This window comes from Centruroides sculpturatus, unplaced genomic scaffold (assembly GCF_000671375.1).
Source record: "Centruroides sculpturatus isolate CEXI.00-Female unplaced genomic scaffold, Cexi_2.0 scaffold1024, whole genome shotgun sequence".
NCBI classification, from domain to species: Eukaryota; Metazoa; Arthropoda; class Arachnida; order Scorpiones; family Buthidae; genus Centruroides; species Centruroides sculpturatus.
In genome coordinates this window covers 195,982-219,937 of record NW_019385454.1, presented here as the reverse complement: position 1 = coordinate 219,937, position 23,956 = coordinate 195,982, and the positions used below count along the sequence as shown (strand labels likewise).

The 23,956-nt window shown below is 31.2% G+C and overlaps 1 protein-coding gene across 1 annotated transcript in view; it reads right to left on the bottom strand.

The window, feature by feature from the left end:
* The window catches only part of LOC111639154 (structural maintenance of chromosomes protein 6-like), a 138,302-nt gene that overhangs the window by 94,060 nt on the left and 20,286 nt on the right, over positions 1-23,956 (bottom strand). The window contains exons 2-3 of the mRNA XM_023384956.1: positions 12,051-12,181; positions 2,761-2,875 (exon numbers count right to left, since the gene is read on the bottom strand). Coding sequence (XP_023240724.1) covers positions 2,761-2,875; positions 12,051-12,149 — 214 coding nt within the window. The 5' untranslated portion in view covers positions 12,150-12,181. The remainder of the gene's footprint in view (positions 1-2,760; positions 2,876-12,050; positions 12,182-23,956) is intronic.

The window sequence follows — 23,956 nt, the reverse complement described above, 5'->3', positions numbered from 1 at the left end:
GAACAATTACCTGCGGAACAAATAGACATTTCAACAGCAGAATTATGGAATAAGATAGTCGAACTGATAACTAATAGTAATGATAAGTTGGTGAGTCAATTTTCACTTATAAGACAAGAAATTAATATAATTCAAAATGAAATTAAAGAATTTAAAGATCAAATTCAACAAATAAGGATAAGAAATGATAAAATAGAAAATGAATTTACCAAACTAAGACTAGAAAATGAATTAACTCAATATAAACTGGATACTATGACTAACACTATGAATAATAATAAAATTATAATTTATGATTATACAAATCAGCTTAAAAATATTACTAAAAATGAATTAGCAACATTTTTTTCTAATACTTTAAAAATAATTTGCAACGAATCAGAAAATATAGTAAATATATATTCAATACCTAATTCAAATATTCAAATTAAGTGCATAATATTAAAATCAAACCAACTAAGAAATAGAATCCTTGCAGCATTTAATAAATCGAAATATAATAAGACACTGGAAAATTGGCAAGAAATTAATATGTCAACTGATTTAAATAAAGATTCGCACAAAAGAAGAAAAAAACTTTTACAATATTATATAGATTTTAAGAAACAAGGATTACAACTAAAACTGCGTGAGGACTATCTGATAATAAATCGTCAAAAAATTACATATAGTTATATCCAAGATCAATTAGTATACACTGATGATTTTTTGAAGTATTCTTACAGAAAAACCTAATAACATAATTAATTAAGAGTTAGAATGTGAAAAGGATCAACATATTAAAATTTTAAATAATCTTGACAGTTCTGGTTTGTGATATATGAATTAAGTCTTAATCCAGAAAATAAAAATTTAAGATTACTTTCAACTACTATATAACACTGATATTTTGGGTATAACTGAATCCTGGCTAGTCACACCAGTTAATGAAATTTTAAAAAATAGAATGGAATATACAATTATATCTCCTGACACACAGAAACCAATAGGACCTGGGAGACCACTGGAAGACTTTGTCTAATAGTAAGAAAAAACATTGGTTCATAAAATTTATACAAAAAGCAATTAATTATATTCTAATCTTATTACAAATTGATAATACTGTAATGAAACATTTATACAAAATGTTAATTATTATGGTGTTAGTTTACGTTCAGCCTGACCAGATAGACTTACTAAATGAAATATTCAGAAATCTCGAAAAATGGAAAAATATCTCTCCATATGTATTATTATTAGATGATTTTAACTCCAGAGACCATTCTTTGAACAGTTTACTAAGAGATTGTGAAGGACTAAAGGAATATCATCAAAAAATATGAAATTAAAAAACTAATATGTAAGAGGCAAAATCAAGACTTTGGAACTAAATTTAAACGGCCTTATGTTAAATCAAATGTATTAATGGTTTTTTAATTAAATCGTCAAAGAACTAAAAAATATGTAATAAATTAATAAAACTAAAATTGATTTTTATTGACTATGTTACTTAAAGTAAAATATTTAAAAGATGAATAATGACAGAATTTACTATTAAACGGTTATTATAATAATATTGATGATTTTGAAGATGACATATATTAAACGATTGATTAACAAATTGTATTAAACGATTGATTAGCAAATGTATATTAATATATAATTGGAAAAATACCCCCTGTAACAAGGCTTAGCCTTAATACAAATAAAAATATTTGATTGACTGGTTGATTAAAATGTTACTAATAATTATAATTTGTAATTAGTTGTGTAGAATAATGATATGGATTTCGATGTAAAATGCCCTTAAGAGAAAAAATGGAAATTGTCAAAGACATTATAAATTAGATAACATAACAAATTTATAGTACAAGTACTGTGAAAAGGATGATGAAACATGTGGAGTATCTTAAGGTATTATAAAATGTCTTTTTATGTCTTGTAAACATTTTCTACTCGAGTTGTTTTTGTGTAAATTCAATATGAATTTTGTTTAGTAGCACTGAAGAGGGGCTAGAAAATTAAACTTGCCCGAAATGCATATGTAAACAATAAAGGAGTTTTATAACCTGTAGAGCTGTGAGAAAGTCTACCGAAAATTTGTTTGGATTGAAGAGACATTTACCTATTTAACATATAATACAGCTACCATTAGAAAATTCATCAATTAAATTCATATATTTGAAGAATATCTAANCAATAAAGGAGTTTTATAACCTGTAGAGCTGTGAGAAAGTCTACCGAAAATTTGTTTGGATTGAAGAGACATTTACCTATTTAACATATAATACAGCTACCATTAGAAAATTCATCAATTAAATTCATATATTTGAAGAATATCTAAATAATTTCAAAAATGTGAATAAATTTGGATTCAATTTTTCTTCTGGAATAAATGTCTGAAAATTTCATTAGTTTTGATGAATTAAAAATTCTTGTTCACTAAACATTTTCTTTACAATGTTTATTTAAATAAACAAATGTTTTTGAGTTTGAAAACAAGACTAATAGATGCATTTTCAAGATCTAAAATTTCCATGAACATTGAATTCTGAATACTACAGTAAGAAACTTTTTCTACACACTATTATTTTACAAAAATAATATTTCCAAATTAAATTTTTTTAAAATGTTAAGAATGTAAAAAAAAACACCAACACTGAATTACTATCTAAGACAATGTTAAAAGTCCCTCAAAATTATAATAGATAAATAAATAAATATTTGTAAATTAATTTGATTTGAAATTAAATTGATTTTGTAAATAAATATTTAACTTACTTCCATTTCTGCCAATAATGAAATTAACATGAGGCCCAAATTTAAAATCAAGATTATCATGGCACATAAAATTTTTCACAGATACAGATTCTATGATTCCAACTTCAGCTTCATCCTGTAAAAAATCTATTGAATCAGCACAATGTAAAGAAAAGGGGTTGTCTTTCAGTGTTAAAATAAATTTAATTTCATACTAACTAACAAAATTTACACTAGTACTTTTGACAATGTATAACTGTTGTCTCAAGATAAGTCATTCAAATAAAGAACAAAAGATTTGAATGTTTAGAAAATTTGAAAAATATAATATTTAAGATTGAAAAGTTAACACAAAAATTTCTGAAAGTTTTGAACCAAATTATCATTAAAAATTATAATTAAAACTAAAAAAGTTAACTTACAAAAATTACAAAATTTTAGTATGTTTAAATTTAAAATGTAACTATTAAATACCTACTGTGAAGTGAGGGTGTAAAAACACTAGAAATGGTTCCTTAAATACTATAACTGGTTTTTACTGTCCTAAAAAGTAATACCTTTATTCTTGGTAACTCAAGTTTGGGCTGATTACACATATAATTGGTAAAAGACTTTCCAAATAAAATGTTTATATCCATATATTGACAGAATAGAACAACTTCTGACAACAGGAACTCACAGCCGTGTTCCAGGACCCTAAGTTAGCTAACTCAGTAATGCATCTATCATATAGGATGTCATCTTGGTGCTCCATTATTCTATTACCAAGCATTCTGAAGGTTGCACCTATGTAAGAAAACCTAGAAATACCTGAATCTTGCTTTAAGGCAATTTTATAGATCCCCAACCATTCTTGAATGGAATAATGGTTCCTACAGATGTATAGTACCTTCTATAATGTGGCTGCGGCTTAATGGGAAGAAAGTAGCCCTACTTTATGAAGAGATGGGTGAGGCATAATGTAATGTGCCCAAGATAAAAGAGTGATACCTATGTGCATACATTATCACATTTAACAGCCAAGGTAGAAACAAGGATTAAGGACTATAAAATTCTAGCTCTCATGTGATTGAATTTTCCTAATGTATAACCTGCATTCCTAACTGCAGTACTAACAATCTCCAATTCTTTGTCTACTAGTTGTTGTGATCAGTTTGGAGAGTATAAATAGGCCCTCCATATTAGGGCATTGATAGCCATGTTTACATATTGTAGAGGTTAAAAAAGTTATAGGAAATGACTATGGAAAACAAACTGTATTTATGATAAACTCCACAACTGAGGCCCATGGACTTTTAAGTATATGTAGATTTAAAAAGGGTGTACAGTTATTACTATCTTCTCTTTCAATGGCAAAGAATATGTAAAGAATAGAAAGATAAAAAGGAAGAATATGTAGAAGATTTTGTTAGTCTGGGAAATTCTCAGACTAACAAAATGTCATCCACATATTGTAAATACAGAATAAGATAATGTGTGATAAGGAGAACAAAGATCTCGAACTTTGTATCTATCATGAGAAACTCTCCTATGATAACTGATAATAGAGAACCCATGGAAACCTCCCTGTTTTTTTTAGTTAGCAATGGTTATAAAACTGAAAATTATTATTCTAGGTTACTAGGTGAAGTGCTTCCTGAAAGGTTAGGATCTGTTACACAGTAAAGTTAATCTTGAGGAACAGGGAATTATCAGACATAGTTACTTTAATTACTCTGCTGGGCCAGTTGACCTAGTTCCTTGCCTGTGTGCTGACTGATTTAAGCGATTTTACAGTATTTTCTATTAAAAATAAAAAATGATTGAGTAAAGCTAGGTAAAAAGTAAAAACAGTTTCTGATAATGGGAACATTTATCTGTACATTACTCAATTTTGATGTGTGTATGCTTTATTTTTATGTATTTTGCTTTAATGTTATTTGGACTTGTTTTAGATAAAGATACAACGAAAAAAATTAAAAACTGCAATATAGCTTTAAAATTTGTATTTTTATGTATGAAATATATAGTACATCGATGGATTTATTCATAATAATGATGTGCTGTATCAATATTATTAGTAGACTTTTTTCTGGCTGTTTTCTGTAATTGAGTCGGTTTGGCAAATGCACATGAGATGGCATTAGCACTATCAAAAATATAGGAATTTGACTTTTGTATTGATAATATCTAAAAAGTATATCAATTATGTAATATCATATCAACTATATAGGTTTAAAATAATAACAAAATTACGTGGCTTATTTATATTTTATCGATCTCAGTTAGGTCTAAATCATAATGGCAACATTTTTTCAGATAAATCAATATAATTTGAACTATATTTGTTGATTTTTTATTAATGAATTCAAACAATTATTAGTTAGTACGTTAATGCTCCATATCTAAGCTTTACTCATATATAAAAAATAAAATGACTTGATATTCGCTTGCAAAATATGGCGACGAAACTCCGAATTAGACGATGATCATGATTGTACAAAATCGGTTATATTTCAAATTTCTTAATAAATAGTGCCCACTATTTATTAACAGACACTCCTTCGCAAAAAACAAAAAATGTAATATTACATTTCTCGATATATCCTGTTATTCATTGCTGAAAATGTAATATTACATTTTAAAGCTAGAAATAACAAAATATATCGAAAAATCTAATATTAGATTTTTCATTTTTTGCAAAGGAGTTTCTAGCAGGGTAAGTGTTAAATGTTGGAACCAAAGAGTATAAAATAACTAATATCAATATTGTAGAAGCAGTACAAGGTAGAAGGTAAATTCTCAATCCCTTACTTATGCATGTTTTAGCCTCTCTGGTAGAAGTAACAACTAGAATCAGAAACTAATGTGGACAATAACCAAGCCAGCGCTTTTCCCAGAAGTATATGGATGTGTCTTTTTATTCATGAACAGCCCTAATGGCTAGTCTTGATTTTGTGTCTTTGCCACAAAGAAGAATCTTAGGCATACTATATTTTTAGTGGCTCAACTGTTCCCATCAATATAGATTTCAAACCCAGCTGTTTGATGAGTCTTTTTATTTTGTTTAATACCATTTGGAAAGGATCCCTAGTTAACAAAACCAATCCAGACTATTATAGGAAGAGATTTGCCCTTGTAAAGTACAAACTGTATTTTAAGTTTGAAATAGCTTTAAAATTTTACAGAGTATATTAATATTTGGAAATTATATTCTTGAAGTTCCTTAATAAATCAAAAAAAAAAAAAAAAAGTTAATTTAAAACTCAAAAAAGTATTATTTGTCTCTGTAAATAAAAATAATTGAAAAAATTTACTTACAATGAGTATTACACCAATATCCCCCATTGATTTTGATGAATTCTGGCACAAAGGTAGTGTTTGATATGATAATGCAGTCATCCAAACCATTTCATTCTATGGGCTATAACAAGCAAATTATCAAGGATATGCAAATGTATGGATGACTTTAAAAATTAGACATATCCATACATGTAGTCTGCTGTCATTGGCTAGTTTGCAGAGACATTGCCTGATCGTAAAAAATTTTTTAGCATTTAACTATGTTATGACTACATTATTTTCTTCTTTTCAGCAATGAATATTTACAAATAAACGTATCTGATACATTTTTCTGCTTGAGTTTGTTAAGAGCAGACAACATTTTTGATTTGGAAATATCGAACAGAAGAGAGCAATTTTTTTAAACCCACAAGTATTTTATAATGTTAGATAATAGATGAAATGTAGAAATTGAAAATATAATCATAGTCAAGCATATATATCTGTAAAAATAAAAAAATTGCATTAATTTGCATTATGTATCCAGCAGATACAATGCCCCAAATGAGCTCTTAAAACTCTACATGCTTAAAGGGGAGTTAACCAAAATCTATCAAACAGATTTTGGAAACGAACACAATTCTGTAAATCTCATAGAAAAAGCTTCACTAATGCTCTGCTTCAAATAGGGCTGGCAATATTGTTAGCAATATTTTCTTATGTTTACAAGATTGTGGGGGGCTTTGGGCCAAACGTGCAAGCAGAGATTGATAGTTATCCATCTTCTAATGTCACTATCACTTGTAGTATATCAGGTAAAATAAACAAATTGAATTATTTTTGGAAAGACTGCCAATACATCAGAAATTACTTTTAAAATCATAGTAGAAAACTGTACTTCTCTGATGCAGCCTCTTGATATCACCTTTCATCGGTAGTTAAAGTATCTTGCCAGACAAATTCTTACAGGACAGGCAATATTCCTCAATGCTGAAGGGGTACACAATGATGATTATTGGAACATACACAAAGGTGTTATCGAGTTGCAATCTCTCTTGCACTTTCAATTATCTGCTGAAATTTTTCAACCTATGATTTGTTATTCATAGTGTTCGTCTGGGCTTCTGATAGATAAAAATTCCTCAGCATCAAGAAAGTGTGCTTCACATTTACAGAGAACGACAATCTTATCTGTGATGCTATAGATTGTGATCAAAATAGATTTATAAAATGTGCCCACAGTCACAAGTGCTTATTTGTGCATCATTTAAGGATTGAAAGCTACAATTTTTTCTGCACAGCTTCTCCCTTTCCTGAGTAAAGTCATATATTGTACTGTACATACTGGATAAATAAATATGATAAAAAACACACCTTTAACAATCCAGCAAATAAAATTTACTAAAATAAAAATGTTTTCAATCATTTTTAACCAATCTTCCTCACTTACCATAAAATAGAATGCAAAAATAGAACATAAATTTAAATATAAATGAAAACAAGAATTCTGAAATAAATAAATAAATAACTGAAAATGTAGTTGCAGGCAATAAAATAAATAACAAATAAATGTTTCTTAATAAAATTAATCTTGATAAAAAGATTGCCATGCGGGTAGCCAATGTGTCTGCATCTCTATGGTTGATGCAGCCAGGTCTTCTATGTGCTTTAAAAATCTCTAATCTTTCAAGATAATTCATTGTGTGTATATTTGTTGTTGGTTTAATAACTGATATTTGCTCCGATCGAAAACATTTTTATTTTAGTAAATTTTATTTGCTGGAATGTTAAAGGTGTGTTTTTTACCTGAGTAAAGGATATTAATATTAATTAATGTAATTGCCAAAAATAATTACTATTGAGAACATGAAAAAGAAATTCAAACTGAAAAAAATAATCAAACAATACCATGCAAACAACCTTTTCACTTTCCAACAAAAATTTAATAATTGAATCTCTATGAAACTACTAAAATAAATAACCTCAACTAGACATAAATACTAATAAATCAACAAAAATAAAAGAAATAAAATAAAAACAAACATTTTCTTTTGTTTTAAATGTCATACTCAGGTTTGAAGAATGCAGATATACCCAATTACATTTTCTAAAAAATAGAACAAAAATTTAAAAGTTGTATAAGTGTGAAATATGTGCATGTCTAATGCAGCATTTAACAATGAACTTCAAACCAGATAATACTTTAAGTAAGCATTTAAAAAAAGAAAATTTTACAAAATATAAAATACATAACCTAATTCAAGATTTATGGAAGTCATAGAATGCCCTATACACAGCTGCAAGAGTCTATTTCCTTATAATTGACTGCTGTATCCCTTTTAAAGACCTTGAATATTTCTAATCATTTCAGATGTTTCAGGTTGCCCAGGTCATCACAATGGTATAATAAATGGACATTACCAAATTTAACTTGAATGTCTTTTATTATCGATGAATATAACTAGTGCAGTTGTGGAGAGACCCTTCTGAATAGTGTATTGATGCGCCTTAATCCTCATTTTCAGGCATTGAGCAGTGGCTTTAATATATTTGCATAGATAGTTCACTTTGTGATCATGTAGAGGGATAGTGTGACAATTGCTCATCATTTTTATATATAATATTAAATTGACAGACACAAAACCTTTTGTTTGTAAGTTTCTCGAATAGGCCTGGAGGGGCAATAAACCCAGCGAGAGAACAGGAGAGGTATATAAGGACTAAGGGTCGATGGAAGTGCTCTCTTTCCTGCTCGAAGCTATTGGAGAAGCAGACAAAAGCAATCAGCTACAATTGGAGATAACAGAAATGCTGGAAGCCAATGGACCAACCTGACAATTAGAAAATGACAGAGAATGTGCAACAAGTCTCCAAGGAACCTCTCCCATTTTAGTGTCTACCCTTCCCTGTATTTTTAATTGTATACCGACAGCAGAATAACCATGTAAATAATTTTGCAGATCAGAAAATATATAATTGTTGTGAAGACCGAACAAATTATTGTAATGGGTACGGAGAATACTGTATCGGATTTTATGTTAACTCAACTTCATGTTGAGGAAATAAAACTTACAATAGTACCCTTTGCTTGCTTCTCTTCCAATGAGTCCTTATTGTTTCTGATACTCAAAACAACCATAAATCTCCTGTAAGTAATCCTATTATTGATGTAGTGAGATATTTCCCTGTAGATGTTAGCTAGCACCTTATTATACATAATGATGAAATAGAACCGTCTTCTGATTGTAAGAGCTCCATGGGATGTTCTTGCAGTAAGTTCAACTGTGTGGAGGGCATTCTATAACCTCCCATAAGTTTTGAATTAAGTTATGTATTTTATACTTTGTAAAATTCTCTTTTTATAAATGGCTACTTAATGTATTATCTGGTTTGAAGCATGACATTAAACACTGGATTAGAAATGCTACATCATACTAAATTAATTAAACTTTATATGTTAAATGCTACATCATGAAATACATGCATAAGATATGGACATATTTCATGAGCTATAACTTTTAAGTTTCTGTTCTATTTTTTAAAAAATGCATTCATTTATTTAAATCTGCATTCTTCAAACCTGAAGATATCCATTTAAAATGGAAGAAAACATTTGTTTTCATTTTATTTCTTTTTATTTTTATTTATTGTACATAATTGATCTTGACATTTTTTGAATATTGAAATATATACTCGTTACTAATTCTTGTTATAATCATTGTTGTTTATATATAAATAATACTGTTCAATCTAATAAATATTATTGTGAATTTTCTTACTTATAAAAGTGTTATTTTGAATCATTATATTTTACTTCCCATGAAGTCCAGGCCTGGTACTTGATTTGAACCCTAACTTGTTTAACCCTGCTTTTTGTGTCATGCAGTACGTTACACTCTATACTAGTTAGTTACTATCTATTCCACAAAATGAAAACTAGCAATACTGTATCAGTGTGAATTTTCCACTAGAAATGTGACACACATTCTTAAGGGCCCTATAACTGAAAAAATAAAGCAATTTTATCATTGCAATTGTATATAATAATTTATGAATGCAGAAGTAATATAATTTATAATTAATAATATAATAATTTATGAATTCTATAGGTACAATTAGATGTTATTAGTTTATTATATCTTAAAATTATGCCTGGAAGATCTTAATCCATCATTAACTTATTCTTAACATTTTCAACAAATTACATTTGTTGCTTATTTGAGAACTCACTTCTTCGAAACTCATTTGATTCTTAAAAGTATTGCTTCAGCACCTGGTTAATTCCAACAAAGACCCTATGTTTGTATGATCCTTTGTCATGATCTTTGTTCCTCTGACAAGGTTCAAAATCACTCTTGGTATAGAGTTTTTTACACACTGAGATAACTGGAGGCTTTATTTATTTTGCTACAAGTAAAATAGTTAATCAAAAATTATCACCTTTTTACATATTCCAGCAAATAATTTAATATCATAAAAACATTTTCGATCGTCTTTAGCGATCTTCATCAGTTAAAAAGAACGTTAAAAAATAGAACAAAAATTAAATTTACAAAAAAATAATAACTGCGCATGCGTAATGATGAGCGCTTAACGGAATGAATACAAAAAATTAGGGATATAAGACTAAAAGTAAATAAATAAATAAAAATAAAGAGCTCAACAGTTTCTCATTAAAAATTAATGTTTCGTAAAAATTACAGATTATCTTCATAGAATGATTTCCATGCAGTGGATAGAGAGTAGGCATCCTTATGATTGATACAAGTAGTTTTTCTGCGCAGTTATTATTTTTTCGTAAATTTAATTTTTGTTCTATTTTTTAATGTTCTTTTTAATTGATGAAGATCGTTAAAGACGATTGAAAACGTTTTTACAATATTAAATTATTTGCTGGGATATGTAAAAAGGTGATAATTTTTTATTAACTCTTTCTAGTTCCAGTACAAGTTAATATTTTTACAAGTGAAATCTTAATTTTCTGCTTTGTCCAAGTTAAGTTACACTCTTCATATCCAAAAATCACTTCCATTTCCACATTGAACAGGTTTTCAGATTACACTAGAATTAATCACTTCATTCAAAAGAAGCTTTTCCATTTTAGACAGGTTTTACTGTATATAATATCAGAAAATAAAATTTAATTTATAAAACAAATTAATATATTTAAATCATCTGATAAAAAATTTTAACTTATTTTCTAATGTACAGGGTGTTTCACAATGTTTTGACGAATTCAAAGTTGAGTAACTTGAGTTAAAACCGAGATACAGCAACGATGGAACCCTCTATTAGTAGTGCAGACTGTCAACCTTCATCTCATATAGGTTACTATGCAGTATCATGGCCTACTGGTCAAAGCAACATCATGCTTTTGCAGTAGAGTGCTACTTTCGTGTCAGCGAATCTGTCATGCGTGTGCAATGTGAATTTCATAAACATTTTATGATTCAGCCACGATATCCAATTCCTGCTTGTGGGACAATATTGAATTGGGTAAAAAACTTTTGTGAAACTGCTAGTGCATCGAATCTAAAGTCAACCAGCCATAGAAAGACTGCACGAACCCCCAATAACATCAAACGTGTGCATAGCAGAATGGCCACCTCACTCGCTTGATTTAACCCTGCCAAACTTTTACCTATGGGGTTATTTGAAGACGAGAGTGTACTCTAATCGACAAAGAAGCTCAACTGGAACAATTAAGAGATCAAATTTGAGATGAAGTTTCCAAAATTCCTCCAGCAGTCACGAAAAATGTGTTCAAAAGCTAGGTGAAACGCCTAGAGTCTTGTGTAGCTGCAAATGGTCATCATTTGTACAATGTAGTATTTCATAAGTAAAATTGAATAAATTTTGTACCTTGTGTAAAATTTTCAACTTTTTTTAGCAATTAGTTTGTGAGTTATTCAACTTTGAAATCATCAAAACATTGTGAAACACCCTGTACATTAACAAAATAATTTTAGTAAATCATCAGTAATGACACTGTCAATACTGTAAATGAATGAAATTTTGAACAAAGTTTATTTTAAAAATAACAAAATTACCTTTTCTGGATCATTTTGGCTTTTGGTCAATTGAGATTCAAACACTTTGGTCTTTTTTGAAGTGTTTGCAGTTTTTGATGTTTTTTTCTTTTGTGACATTTTCTTTCATTGAATATTAATTTTCATGTAAACTGAAAACAAAACATACATGGATTAAAAAAATTAGAATAAAATTTTATTAAATTCAGCTTTGGGTATTAATGAATTTAAAATAAGACATGCAATCTGTAAATCTTATTTATGTAAAAATAAGACTTATAGATTATATGCTAATCTGTATGTTATACTACTAGTCAAAACATAAATGAATTTGAGATCCATTAATATTGACATCATCAAGATGACTAAAATACAGATGATTGTGTTTATTAAGAGATTTAGACAGACAGGTTATACTAGACTCTTCTAACACACTTTCTCAGTAAGATACAACTGATCCAGTTATATCTTACTGAGTAAGATACAACTGATCCAGTTATATCTTACTGAGAAAATGTGTTAGAAGAGTCTAGCATAATCTGTCTGTCTAAAGCTCCTAATAAACACAATCATCTGTATATGAAAACTATGCCTATGCCTGAAGGTCTTCCAGAAAACATAAATAAGTGTATTATTTAAGAACTGAAGAACACGTTGATGGCTAATTTTTAGAAAGTATTAATATTAGAAATGGGCAAATACTTGAATACTTTCTAGTAGTGAAATATAAAGTCAATAAAGAAGAAATATAAACATTTCTAAGCCCAATAATTATATTAAAGTTAAATGATTATTGAAGTAGATTGAGATATGTTACTGCTACTAATAATATTACATGCTAAGTAATTTGGCCTAGAGGAAGGTGTTAGATGCTGTATCTTATTAAATTTAACAAGCAATTATTTATTTTGACATTGTCACAATGCTAGGCTGCAATTTGTAATCATATTTTTAATTTTAAAATACAGTAGAACCTCGATTATCCGGACTAATTGGGGATGAAGGTAGTCCGGATAAGGAAAAATCTGGATAATCGAAACAAATACTTTAATTTGTCTTTTAATGATAATACAACACGTTTTCTTTTCGATGACATATCGGTAATATTAAAAGTAAATACTGTATTTAAATCGTGATCAAATTTTCAAGAAACAAACGTTCGTATTGAATTTGGACTACTACTGACCAACGCTAACAGACTACCTATTGTTTAAAAGGCCCTCTGGTGGTGCAAGAAGGCGGATTTTATAAAATAAAAAGCAGTTGAAACTGCATTTTTATGAATAAAAATTTGACAAACTATTTATCGTTTTATGACGAATAAAATTTTTTCTTTGCGTTCGCGGCTTTTAAGTAATGCATAAACCTTCGAAACGTGAGGCATAGGCGGTGGCCCACGTTGCCCGTGCCTTATGCCGCCCTTGGTCATAGAAATGATGTAATTTGAAAATAAAATTATTTATAAATACGTATGTCAAGTTATATTTTTATTACGATGCAAAATATATTTAAGAGTTTATGGTCACTGTGCTGGGTGAGACGTTGTTGAAACAAAAAAGTTATGCATTCCATCACATACATAAACAGTATCGTAATTCGCCAAGTGCAAATCAGCAAATTCGTAAAATTTTTGTTTATTTTGAACAATCCGGATAATCGAAAATCCAGATAATAGAGATCCGGATAATCGAGGTTCTACTGTATATGCTTTCTACCTTAAATTAGTAGTGGCTTGCCCCTGTAAATCATACTTTTCTGTAGGAGTTGTGCCAATCAATCATCTATCTAACTCATTTCAGAAAAAAATTTTTGAATTGAGATAATGTGACTTTTTGGTTTGCATTGAAAGTTCATATATAATTAATTGGAGCTTCCTGTTCCTAAGCTTTCCATATCTGGTCTTGAATTTCATTTGTCTAACACTGTTCTCGAGATTAAGGAAAGACAGATGGACAACAGTGGAAATTTATAGATCTACAATTTTTTCAAATTGCAGCCCAATAATTAAAATTAATATTTATTAATTAATTTAGGAGGTCCAGATAATGTAACTGGCAATGCATCCACAAGTAAGTGGCAGTTGAAGGTTCAAGTTTCACTCCAGGTTGATTCTTTTCTTCCAGAACTTTCTAAATTAATTAATAAAAATTAATTTAATAAGAAATGGTGCCTAACAACTATGTCTAGGCCAAAATACTTAGCATTTAATTATTAATAGAAGCAGTAATATAGTCTGATCTAATCCAGCAATTGTTTGGCTTTAACAAAGAGGAAATTCAAATAGTTTAACCTGCTTATAACGTCATCCATGGGACTGGCAATTTTTTCACGTTATAACCGAGTGTCGTTATCTGCGGGGTCATAATTTCAGTCCCATAAAATATCAAGTCTGTTTAAGAATCTATTATAAAATTCATCTAATTTAATATCGTATGTATAAAAGTGCAAACTAAACATTTAAATCAACTTTATTTACATTATTATGTCTAAATTTACAACGATGTAATTAAAAATTTCAAAAATTATTTTTTATAAAAAATTTTTATTTGTCAAGTTTCGATAATGGCGGCACTTTCAGATTTGAGAATAATGTCAAATCGAAAGGCAACAAAAAGTTAAATTAAGCAAGAAATGAGAAAATTATCATCCAGGTGTTATTAACGCCTGGATGATAATTTTCTCGTTTCTTGCTTATCTATCAATAGACATGAAGTCCAATATCTTTCACTTTTAGGTTAAATTAATGTATATCAATTAAAAAGAAACAATAAAAATATTCACTTAAAAAAAGTCAGTTATTTTAGATTGTAGGCATTTTTACCTAAAAATTGTTTATCAATGTCATTTTCTAAGTCGTAGATTTTGTTCATTATTTCCGATGAAGTTTTACTAGACCTGTAGAATTTGCTAAACCAAAGTCTCTGCATACATCTGCCTTTTTTCTTCCACTTTCAACTGCTTTAATTATTTCTACTTTGCAGTCTAATGTTAACGCTTTCCTTTTTAAGCTAGCCATTTTACCTGATTTGATGCTAAACTACAACACGAGTATGAGAGCTATGCAGACTAACCCACTGTCACGTCGTTTAAAGGGGTGGCGCATCTCACCCCATTGAATCAGGTGGTGACAGTACCACCCACAATCGTTCTAGGAAGCGGACTCTGACCCTAGGACTGAACACGTAGTATTTTCTTTGATAAATAAAATTTATAATTTAATTTTGTAAATTTAAGAGTGCTTCAAATATGACGTTAAAACAGGGTTTTATGTCGTTACAAGTGGGTTTTTTAACATTATCTAGTATAGTAAAATCGTGGGACCGATAAAAATTTGACGTTATATTAGGGTTGTCGTTACATCCGATGTCGTTATAATCGGGTTAAACTGTACTTCAAATATCTCCAATATCATACAGACAGACAGTATTCTTTAGCATCCCTAGTTTTATTTGCAACAAAAAAAGCAGACTAGATCCTGAAAGTGCTTGAATGCATGTTTTCTTAAATAAAAATCTGCAGTATGAGAATGAGAACAATTATTAATCTATTATAGTTGAGATACATATACCCAAAGAAAGCTACTGTAAAACTCAAAGCAAAATAAATGTTGAGATTTCAAAAACCTAAAGAGAGAAATGTGACACAATTACAATATTACATTATAACAGCTGGAAAAGTAAAATGAAATGCTATACTATAAACATTTACTTGTCAAATTCATGTTCTGACCCCTCAACATTAGAACCTGCAGCCTGTCTCCCACATTACTAAGTTTAAATAATTTGAAGCACACTTTACAATAGGTTAATACATTAGAATCTGTTTTAACAGATTGCAGAACAATAGACTTCTCAGAACAACAAACTTTTTTCCTTGGGTCCCACCAAATCAATGTAATTTTACCTCCTTTTAACACATCCATTACTCAAAATAACAGATTTTTCCTACTCAAATCTATTGTAAATTTCACTCTTTTTTTTCAATGCTCAGTTAATACTTGAGTGCTTCTGGAAATCTGTAGCGTTTGATGATGCACTTGTTATATTTAAGATGTGTACAATTGAAGAATTGTACAGAGAGTCAGCCGGCCAATATGATTGAGGAGGAGTCACCTAGTGAACACTGTCACTGGTCCAAGTGTAGTGCCAAAATTTAGCGAGGCCATTGAGTATTTCCAAGTTGTGAAGACCTTCCCAACGAGTTTAAGCATAAACAAACAGGCTGTAACATACATAACATTGCTAATATCAAGTAGTATTATATTCAACTGACAGAAAAGTGACATCAAAAGAAACCAAGATGAATGAGTTTTTTAACAAATCTTGAAGTCAAGCAAAGTGCTATTGAGCATATTTAATTTGCCTCTTTTTGCTCCTTTATGACTGTATATGATATAACATACACATACGTTACAAATATTAAAATTAATAAATTCTAAAAATTTTTTCGTTTAAAAAACTTCTAAGAACAACAAGTGATGTTCACTCTTTAATTCCGACTTCGATAGAGTTTAAAAAAACAGAGAAAACCAGAGAATTATTTTCACTCTCTCTTACTTTATTATGTTATCCATATATATTTCGCTATTTTAGCCTCTTCAGTGGATCATACGTTACAAGTTTAAGTGTTTCTATAGACTAAAGGAGAGAGATCTCAAGGGAATGAATAATTTCAAGTACAGTAAGACCTCACTTAATGCTGCTTCACTTAATGCTGATTCAATATAATGCAGTCTGCTTAATGCCTAAAAAAAACACTCAAAATTTATGCTGATTCAAATTAATGCAGTATTTCATTGATTCATACATAATACAGTACAATTATTCCCAAACACAAACCAATCAGCAAAAGGTGGCAATTCATCATAGTGCTGTACATTCCTTAAATCTATGTTTGTTTTGTGTAATTTTGGAAAAAATATATCATCATGGATGCAATAAGAAATAACAACTTGACTTAGCAAGAATTAACTGATAAATGCATGAACGAAGTGTGGAAGAAGTTATGGTTGAAGGTATCCAAGAATTCTCAACGAGAACAGCCTATCGCTATATCGTTATGTTGACCAAATTGTCAACTTAATCGATACAGACGATGTAATGTAGACGGGCAGGATATTGGGGAGTTACTGTAGGTTTCTGGTAAGAGCCTTACCAATGATGACTTCAAGAACTGGCAGAACAAGGAATTCATGTAGAACTTGAAAATAGAGATTCTGAAAACAAAGAACCCAAAGAATTTGCTACAGATTTCTTTAGTAAAAGTTTGGTAACAATAACCTAAATAGTTGATCAAATTGTAGTGAATGATCTAGATTTTGAAAAGAGTGCAAAAACAAAATGAAGCATTTTGGATGCAATCTTCTGCTACTGACATTTGCTTAAGGACAGAAAAAAGCGACAAATGAAACTTCACAACTTTATTGCAAAAAAAAAAAAAACTGTTACCTTCATCACAAAAAATGAACTAATTAAATTAATATATTATTATACATTTCTGTGTGCATTTGTTTATGTTATTTAACATATATTATTATTATACAAATTAATGTAGGAAGAGTTATTGAGATAGAGAAATAGAAATGATAATAATCCAGCGTTCGTAACCGTCTTGATAGAATGATAGAATGATTAATTCTCACCTTCGTAACATCTTTTTGTCCTTTCTCACTTTCGCGTTGTCACCAACTGTCGTCTTTTTGACTTCTCCCCTTACTTGACTCTCCCTCGTTCTCCTCGCCTCCCCCAAACCCCTCGTAAATTTATTGTCTTAATGGTTTAGAAATGTTACTCATCTAAACCCCACATTCGGCCATCCTGACAGCTGACATCATCCCCGATGTCCTTGTCTGACCAGTCAAATACTTCGTTAGTTGAATGGACCCACGGTTTCATGTTGTCTGCTTGCAGCTTTTTAATTAATTTAATGTTCTCCCTTGCTGTTGCTCTAATTTTTGCGGATTTTCTAGACGTCTTCAATATTTTGAATCACGTGATTGAGTATGATTGTCACATCTTCTTTGATCAGAACTTCTTGATCTAGATCTATATTTAGATCTTTCTTTCATTTTTTTTCTTTCTTTATAATATCCTCTTCTATTATAATAAGATCTATCTCTACTTCTGCTTCCATGTTTTCTACTTTTTGAGCATCTATTTTGTCTCATGTCACGTTTCCGATCATCTGATCTACTATGATAATTTTGTCTGTGTTTTTCTTCTTCCTGTTGCTTTTGTTCTTCTTGCTCTCTTTCTCCCTTATGAACAATTTCTTCACCTGCTGATTTTAATCTTGCGTAACCAACATGCTGTTTTTCCATTGAATGATCATCAGCACATTGCTGTGCATCACCAAGTATCAAAAAGGCAACACAAACTTCCATCTGTTTCTCCTGAACAACTGCAACTTCTGCTTGCTTAACATTTGATGCATGATGTTGCTGTAACCAATGATTAAGTTCCGAAGACTTATGTGAAGCTTCTGTTTCTTCTTTTGACTGGTCACAAAGTTTCGTTATTCCTTGCACTTCTACTTTTCCTTCATCATCTGTGGGTAATTCAGATGTTTTCTGTAGCCATTCTTCCATCTCCTTATTAACTTCAGCCTTCTTACTAGCAGATAGCTGTCTTGGATGTTGACAAACTGGAGCATCATTTTTTAAAATAATGTTCATTTTGATCCCTGTTTCTTGTTCCCTGGCTGCTTTGTAGTTTCTTGTTGGATTCAGAGGCTCTCCTCTATATTTTGCATTATTGGTGCAGCTCAAACCAACACCACCAACATCAACGCAGGCAACATCAATATTGTATACGTCTGAAATGTTTACTTCTACACCTCTTGCTTTAATAACTTTTACAACACGACCTTCTTTTAAACTGATGTGAACTTGTTTCAGAAAGTCTGCTCCCAACGATAACTGATAAGCAAAGAATGAACTTGGAACCACATGTATGGGGATTGAAAATTGGTCTTTGTCAACACTTACTACAGTCCAAAAACTCCCCAAGTGCAGAACTCTTTCGTTCACTTACTCCATGAAATTCTAAGGAATTACCAATTAATTTTGGTGCACCCAACTTTACGTAATCATCGGCTCTCACTAAATTTATATCACTTCCTGAGTCTATAAGTGCCGTGAAGCTCGCTTCCTCTATTTTGACTTCTTTTAGAGCAGGGGTGGCCAACACGAGGACCGCCTGCAGTCATGTTGCGGCCCGTGGAGCTAGGTCAAATGAAGGTAAGGCCAAGACTCCACTAGCGTAAAAACCTTCACCGTAAAAGCTTTTAATCACGTGACCTATTTGCGTTTGCATCTGGATTGCAGTGGAGGTCCGTCTAGCGAAGTTTTTACGGCAACGGTACTATCGAAGTTATAAAGGCAATGATTGTATTCTACGAGTTTTTTCTGTAATATAATTACAAATGTAGTAAAAATAATATCTTTACTTTCATATATTAACTTTTATTATCATATTATTAATTAAGATAATATACAGCACTTATTAAGCTTGGGTTTTTTCATTATATACTCTAAATTGAAGGATTTTTCCTTTGGCCGTCCGTATCGCGTGTTTTAGGCATCCATTATTATAATCGGGATACTTCTTGTCGTAGATTCACGAATACTTTTGGATGTTTTCGATAAATCTTCCCAGATCTATTCTAGAGTAGCCACGAGGGAACGTACAAAAAAGCTCGTTTTCCGCCATTTTCACACCGTGTCACAATGACCTAGATTTCACTGACTTCTGATTGGTGGATGGTACCGTTTTACAGCCGTATTCGTGTCGAAAGTTGAACACTGCTCAACTCGCTTTTATGCTGGTTTTACGACCTGCTCGAGTGTAAAATATCAGGGTCACATGATTAAAAGCTTTTACTGCGAGGGGTTTTTACGGTATGGAGTCTCAGCCTAAATGTTAACTTTATTGTACATATCAACAAAAGAACATTACCTCATGAGTTATTCGTATCATGTATTTTTAAATTATAGCTAAGAGAAATTTGAAATATCCTTCATTTTTGGAAAAATTCATAGATTTTTAGCTATTTCAAATATCCCACTATTTGACACTTAAGGTTACTTAGTTTTTTGTCCGATGCTAAGTGTTGATAAAATTTAATACAAGACTTCAACTTCAGCTATATATGTTCTGAGGTCTTCAGCGTTTTCGGGAAGCTTGCAATGCTGTCGGGCTCATACTCATAACTACTTTCAGTCCAGCTTGACAAAGTTCCGTGTTATTCTGTAGTTTTGTTTTATTATCGCCAATGCATCTAGAGATTTTGCAATCGACGTTAAAATACATATTTAACATATTTATAATTACAGTTCAAACTACTTTAACCAAGTAACTTGTCTACCATATCGATTCTATAAGTAAGTTAACCCTGAAACGTTGGAGAAATTTCATCAAGTTGGTTTGGAAGAGTTCTATGAAACGTATTTGGACAAGGATAAATATCCTGCGTTTTATAAACATGCTCTGTNCTAAGTGTTGATAAAATTTAATACAAGACTTCAACTTCAGCTATATATGTTCTGTGGTCTTCAGCGTTTTCGGGAAGCTTGCAATGCTGTCGGGCTCATACTCATAACTACTTTCAGTCCAGCTTGACAAAGTTCCGTGTTATTCTGTAGTTTTGTTTTATTATCGCCAATGCATCTAGAGATTTTGCAATCGACGTTAAAATACATATTTAACATATTTATAATTACAGTTCAAACTACTTTAACCAAGTAACTTGTCTACCATATCGATTCTATAAGTAAGTTAACCCTGAAACGTTGGAGAAATTTCATCAAGTTGGTTTGGAAGAGTTCTATGAAACGTATTTGGACAAGGATAAATATCCTGCGTTTTATAAACATGCTCTGTTGATGGTTTCCCTATGTAGAAACACTTATGCATGTGAACAGCTTTTTAGTTGCGTGAATTACATCAAATCGCAAGTGAGAACACAAATTACTGATGTTCATTTGGAAAACTGTTTGCGTGTAGCGACAACATCAGTGGAGATCAATTTTGATGCACTTAGTTCTGTAAAACAAAGTCAGATGTCTCACTTTTAAATATTTTTAAATTGTCTAATAAATATGTTTGATTCTCGGTTATGTTTTATTTTCTTCAAAAAAATATATATACCTATTTTTTGTTTTTTTTTACATTAAACCAGGCAAGTGTTTGACCACCATCTCACCTACTAGGAAGCGACAATGTGGTTGAAGCTGTAGCATGCTTGCTTGTTTACTTTAATTAAAAAAAAAAAAATTAGGTGCATGGCCCAGCAGGAAATATTATTTCTGAAATTTGGCCCGCCTACTGAAAAGGTTGGCCACCCCTGTTTTAGAGGCTTTGACTTACATTCTTCTATCTTTACTTCATAACTTCTCAACATTTTGAGGACATTAAGCCGAAATATGACCAAAATTATTACAACTAAAACATTTCATTCCTTTGGCTTTTTCCGGACAACTTTTACTCACATGATTTTTCCCGCCACAGTTATAGCAACGTTTTTCATCTCCATAAGAATTATTAGGCTTAATCTCATGCCCTAGCTCAGAGGTGGCCAACCTTTTGTATACCATGCACCAATTTTTTGATAGACGAGTTCACATGCGCAGTGGCGTACCGTGAGCGTTAGCAGCCCGGGGCGAAGAAAAATTTCGGCCACCCCTTAATTAAGTATTTCAATTTATAAAACGAAAATTCAGATTTGCCACAGAACAAGCAATGAAAAATGTGGTGGTAGTGTAGCTACCCGTATAAAATAGTTCTATATGACATCAGTGGTGTACATGAACACGAATGCATCGTGTAATGTACAAGCAAAAAAAAAAAAAAAGTCAACAGATCGATTGCACCGAATTGCGTATGCAATGAAGCCAAATCTGGCAATGTTGCTCGGAACCGACTGAAGTGCCACTTGTAATCGTCCAATGCGCCAAGTTTGGCGCATGCGCCACGTTTTGGCCACCCCTGCCCTAGCTTCTTAGATCCCACCATCATTATAGCATTTGGCTTCCGACTTGATTTCATGTTTTCATAAATTCGCAGCTTTTGTCGAAATTCTTTGAAAGTAGCAGCACCATAAAGCACTGTCTTGCTTACTTGCTCATCCTGAATTCCATCGATGATGTATTGTATCACTGATTCTTCCTCAATCGTAATTTGTGACGAAATTTCAATCATCTGATACATATATTCCTGATAAGTTTCATTTTGATGCTTCACTTCCATTGACAATTGCTTATGAATCTTCCTGCTGTTAAGTTTTGGAGAAAATTCGGCACAAAGGGCTTTTTTTAATGTTCACCATGATTTAGTACATTGTTTGTAGTTTACGTACATTCTTGCTGAACCTCTGAGTAGTTGTTTTGCATAAATTATCTTCTGCATGCCATTCCAGTTACACATTTCCGCCACGTCTTCGAAATTAGAGATCCACTTTACAACATTCTTTCTGTCATCACCACTGAGCGTTTCAAGGGATTCATCAACATCTCTAAAGGTAAGCATTGGCTTAGAATACTTACTTCCATGTCGTATAATATCACCATCTACGTCCTCACTTTTGTTAGTATCGTCATCACTTTGCACGTCGTTGTCTCTCGCATCACTTTGCACGTCGTTGTCTCTGGCATTCTCAATCAAAAGTGCTGCCTCCAATCTTTGCACCAACTCTCTCTTGCTACTCGTGGTTTTCAATTTTCGTCGTCCTGGTTCGATTTTCAGATCAGCACACTTAAGATGTTTCACATCCGGCATCGTACTGTCCTTAGTTACAACAGTCAGTCGTAGTTCTTCGTCATTCATCGCAGTGACACTAACTCCGCCATCTTGTCTGGACTCCATTGCCCTTCTAAAAGTTCTCGTATGAATTTCTCAATATCCCAGACGAGCCCCCAAAATCTGTAGGAATAGTTATTGAGATAGAGAAATAGAAATGACAATAATCCAGCGTTCGTAACTGTCTTGATAGAATGATAATATTCTTGCTTTCATAAGATCTTTTTGTCCTTTCTCACTTTTGCGTTGTCATCAACTGTCGTCTTTTACACTTCTCCCCTTACTTGACTCTCTCCCTCATTCTCCTCGCCTCCCCCACAACCCCTCGTAAATTTATTGTCTTAACGGTTTAGTAATGTTACTCGTCTAAGTCCCACATTAATATAAAAATAACTTAAAATTAAAGTAAATTTTTTTTGGGTCGTGTGTTCCCCTATCCCTACTTACTCTATGTTAAAATGGTCTTGTTTAATGCTGTTTCGCTTAGCGTTTTGTCGCCTAGGAATGCATCCCCCACTTAAGCGGGATATTACTGTACTGGTATTTCTTATATAGGGGTTGAAAAATGGAAATTTTTTCAAACAGATATTTTCCTGGGTGACAGTAAACAGATTCTCAAAATAGATAATTTTCAGCAAACAAAGTGATCTGTTAAAATGAGATTCTTCTGTATACACTTTCCAGACATCAAAATCTAACTATTCAGCATATCAAGATTCACTTTATTATCTAACCACTGTCTATTAAATATATACTGCTTAGCCATATCGTTCCCTCAAATACCCATTGGAACTTATCTAAATTCTTTAAATTCTGGAAATAGAAATAAAAACAATAAAGACAAGAACATCTAAAACATAAATGAAACTACATTCATACAAAATGTGTGAATCACCTGAAAAAATGCTTTTTCACAGCCTGATTACAGCAGACTGAATCTTAAAATTTGCCTCTCATATTACTATGCCTGGGATAACTTGTCTGATCTTTCCAGGTTTTTCAAAGATTTCATTGACTTTTCTGACTTTCCAGAATGTGGACATTGTAATGGACTGCAGTACTACTGGGCCAAAAAATATATCATCCTGAATGATAATTTTTTGGCCTCATACATTATATATATATATATATATA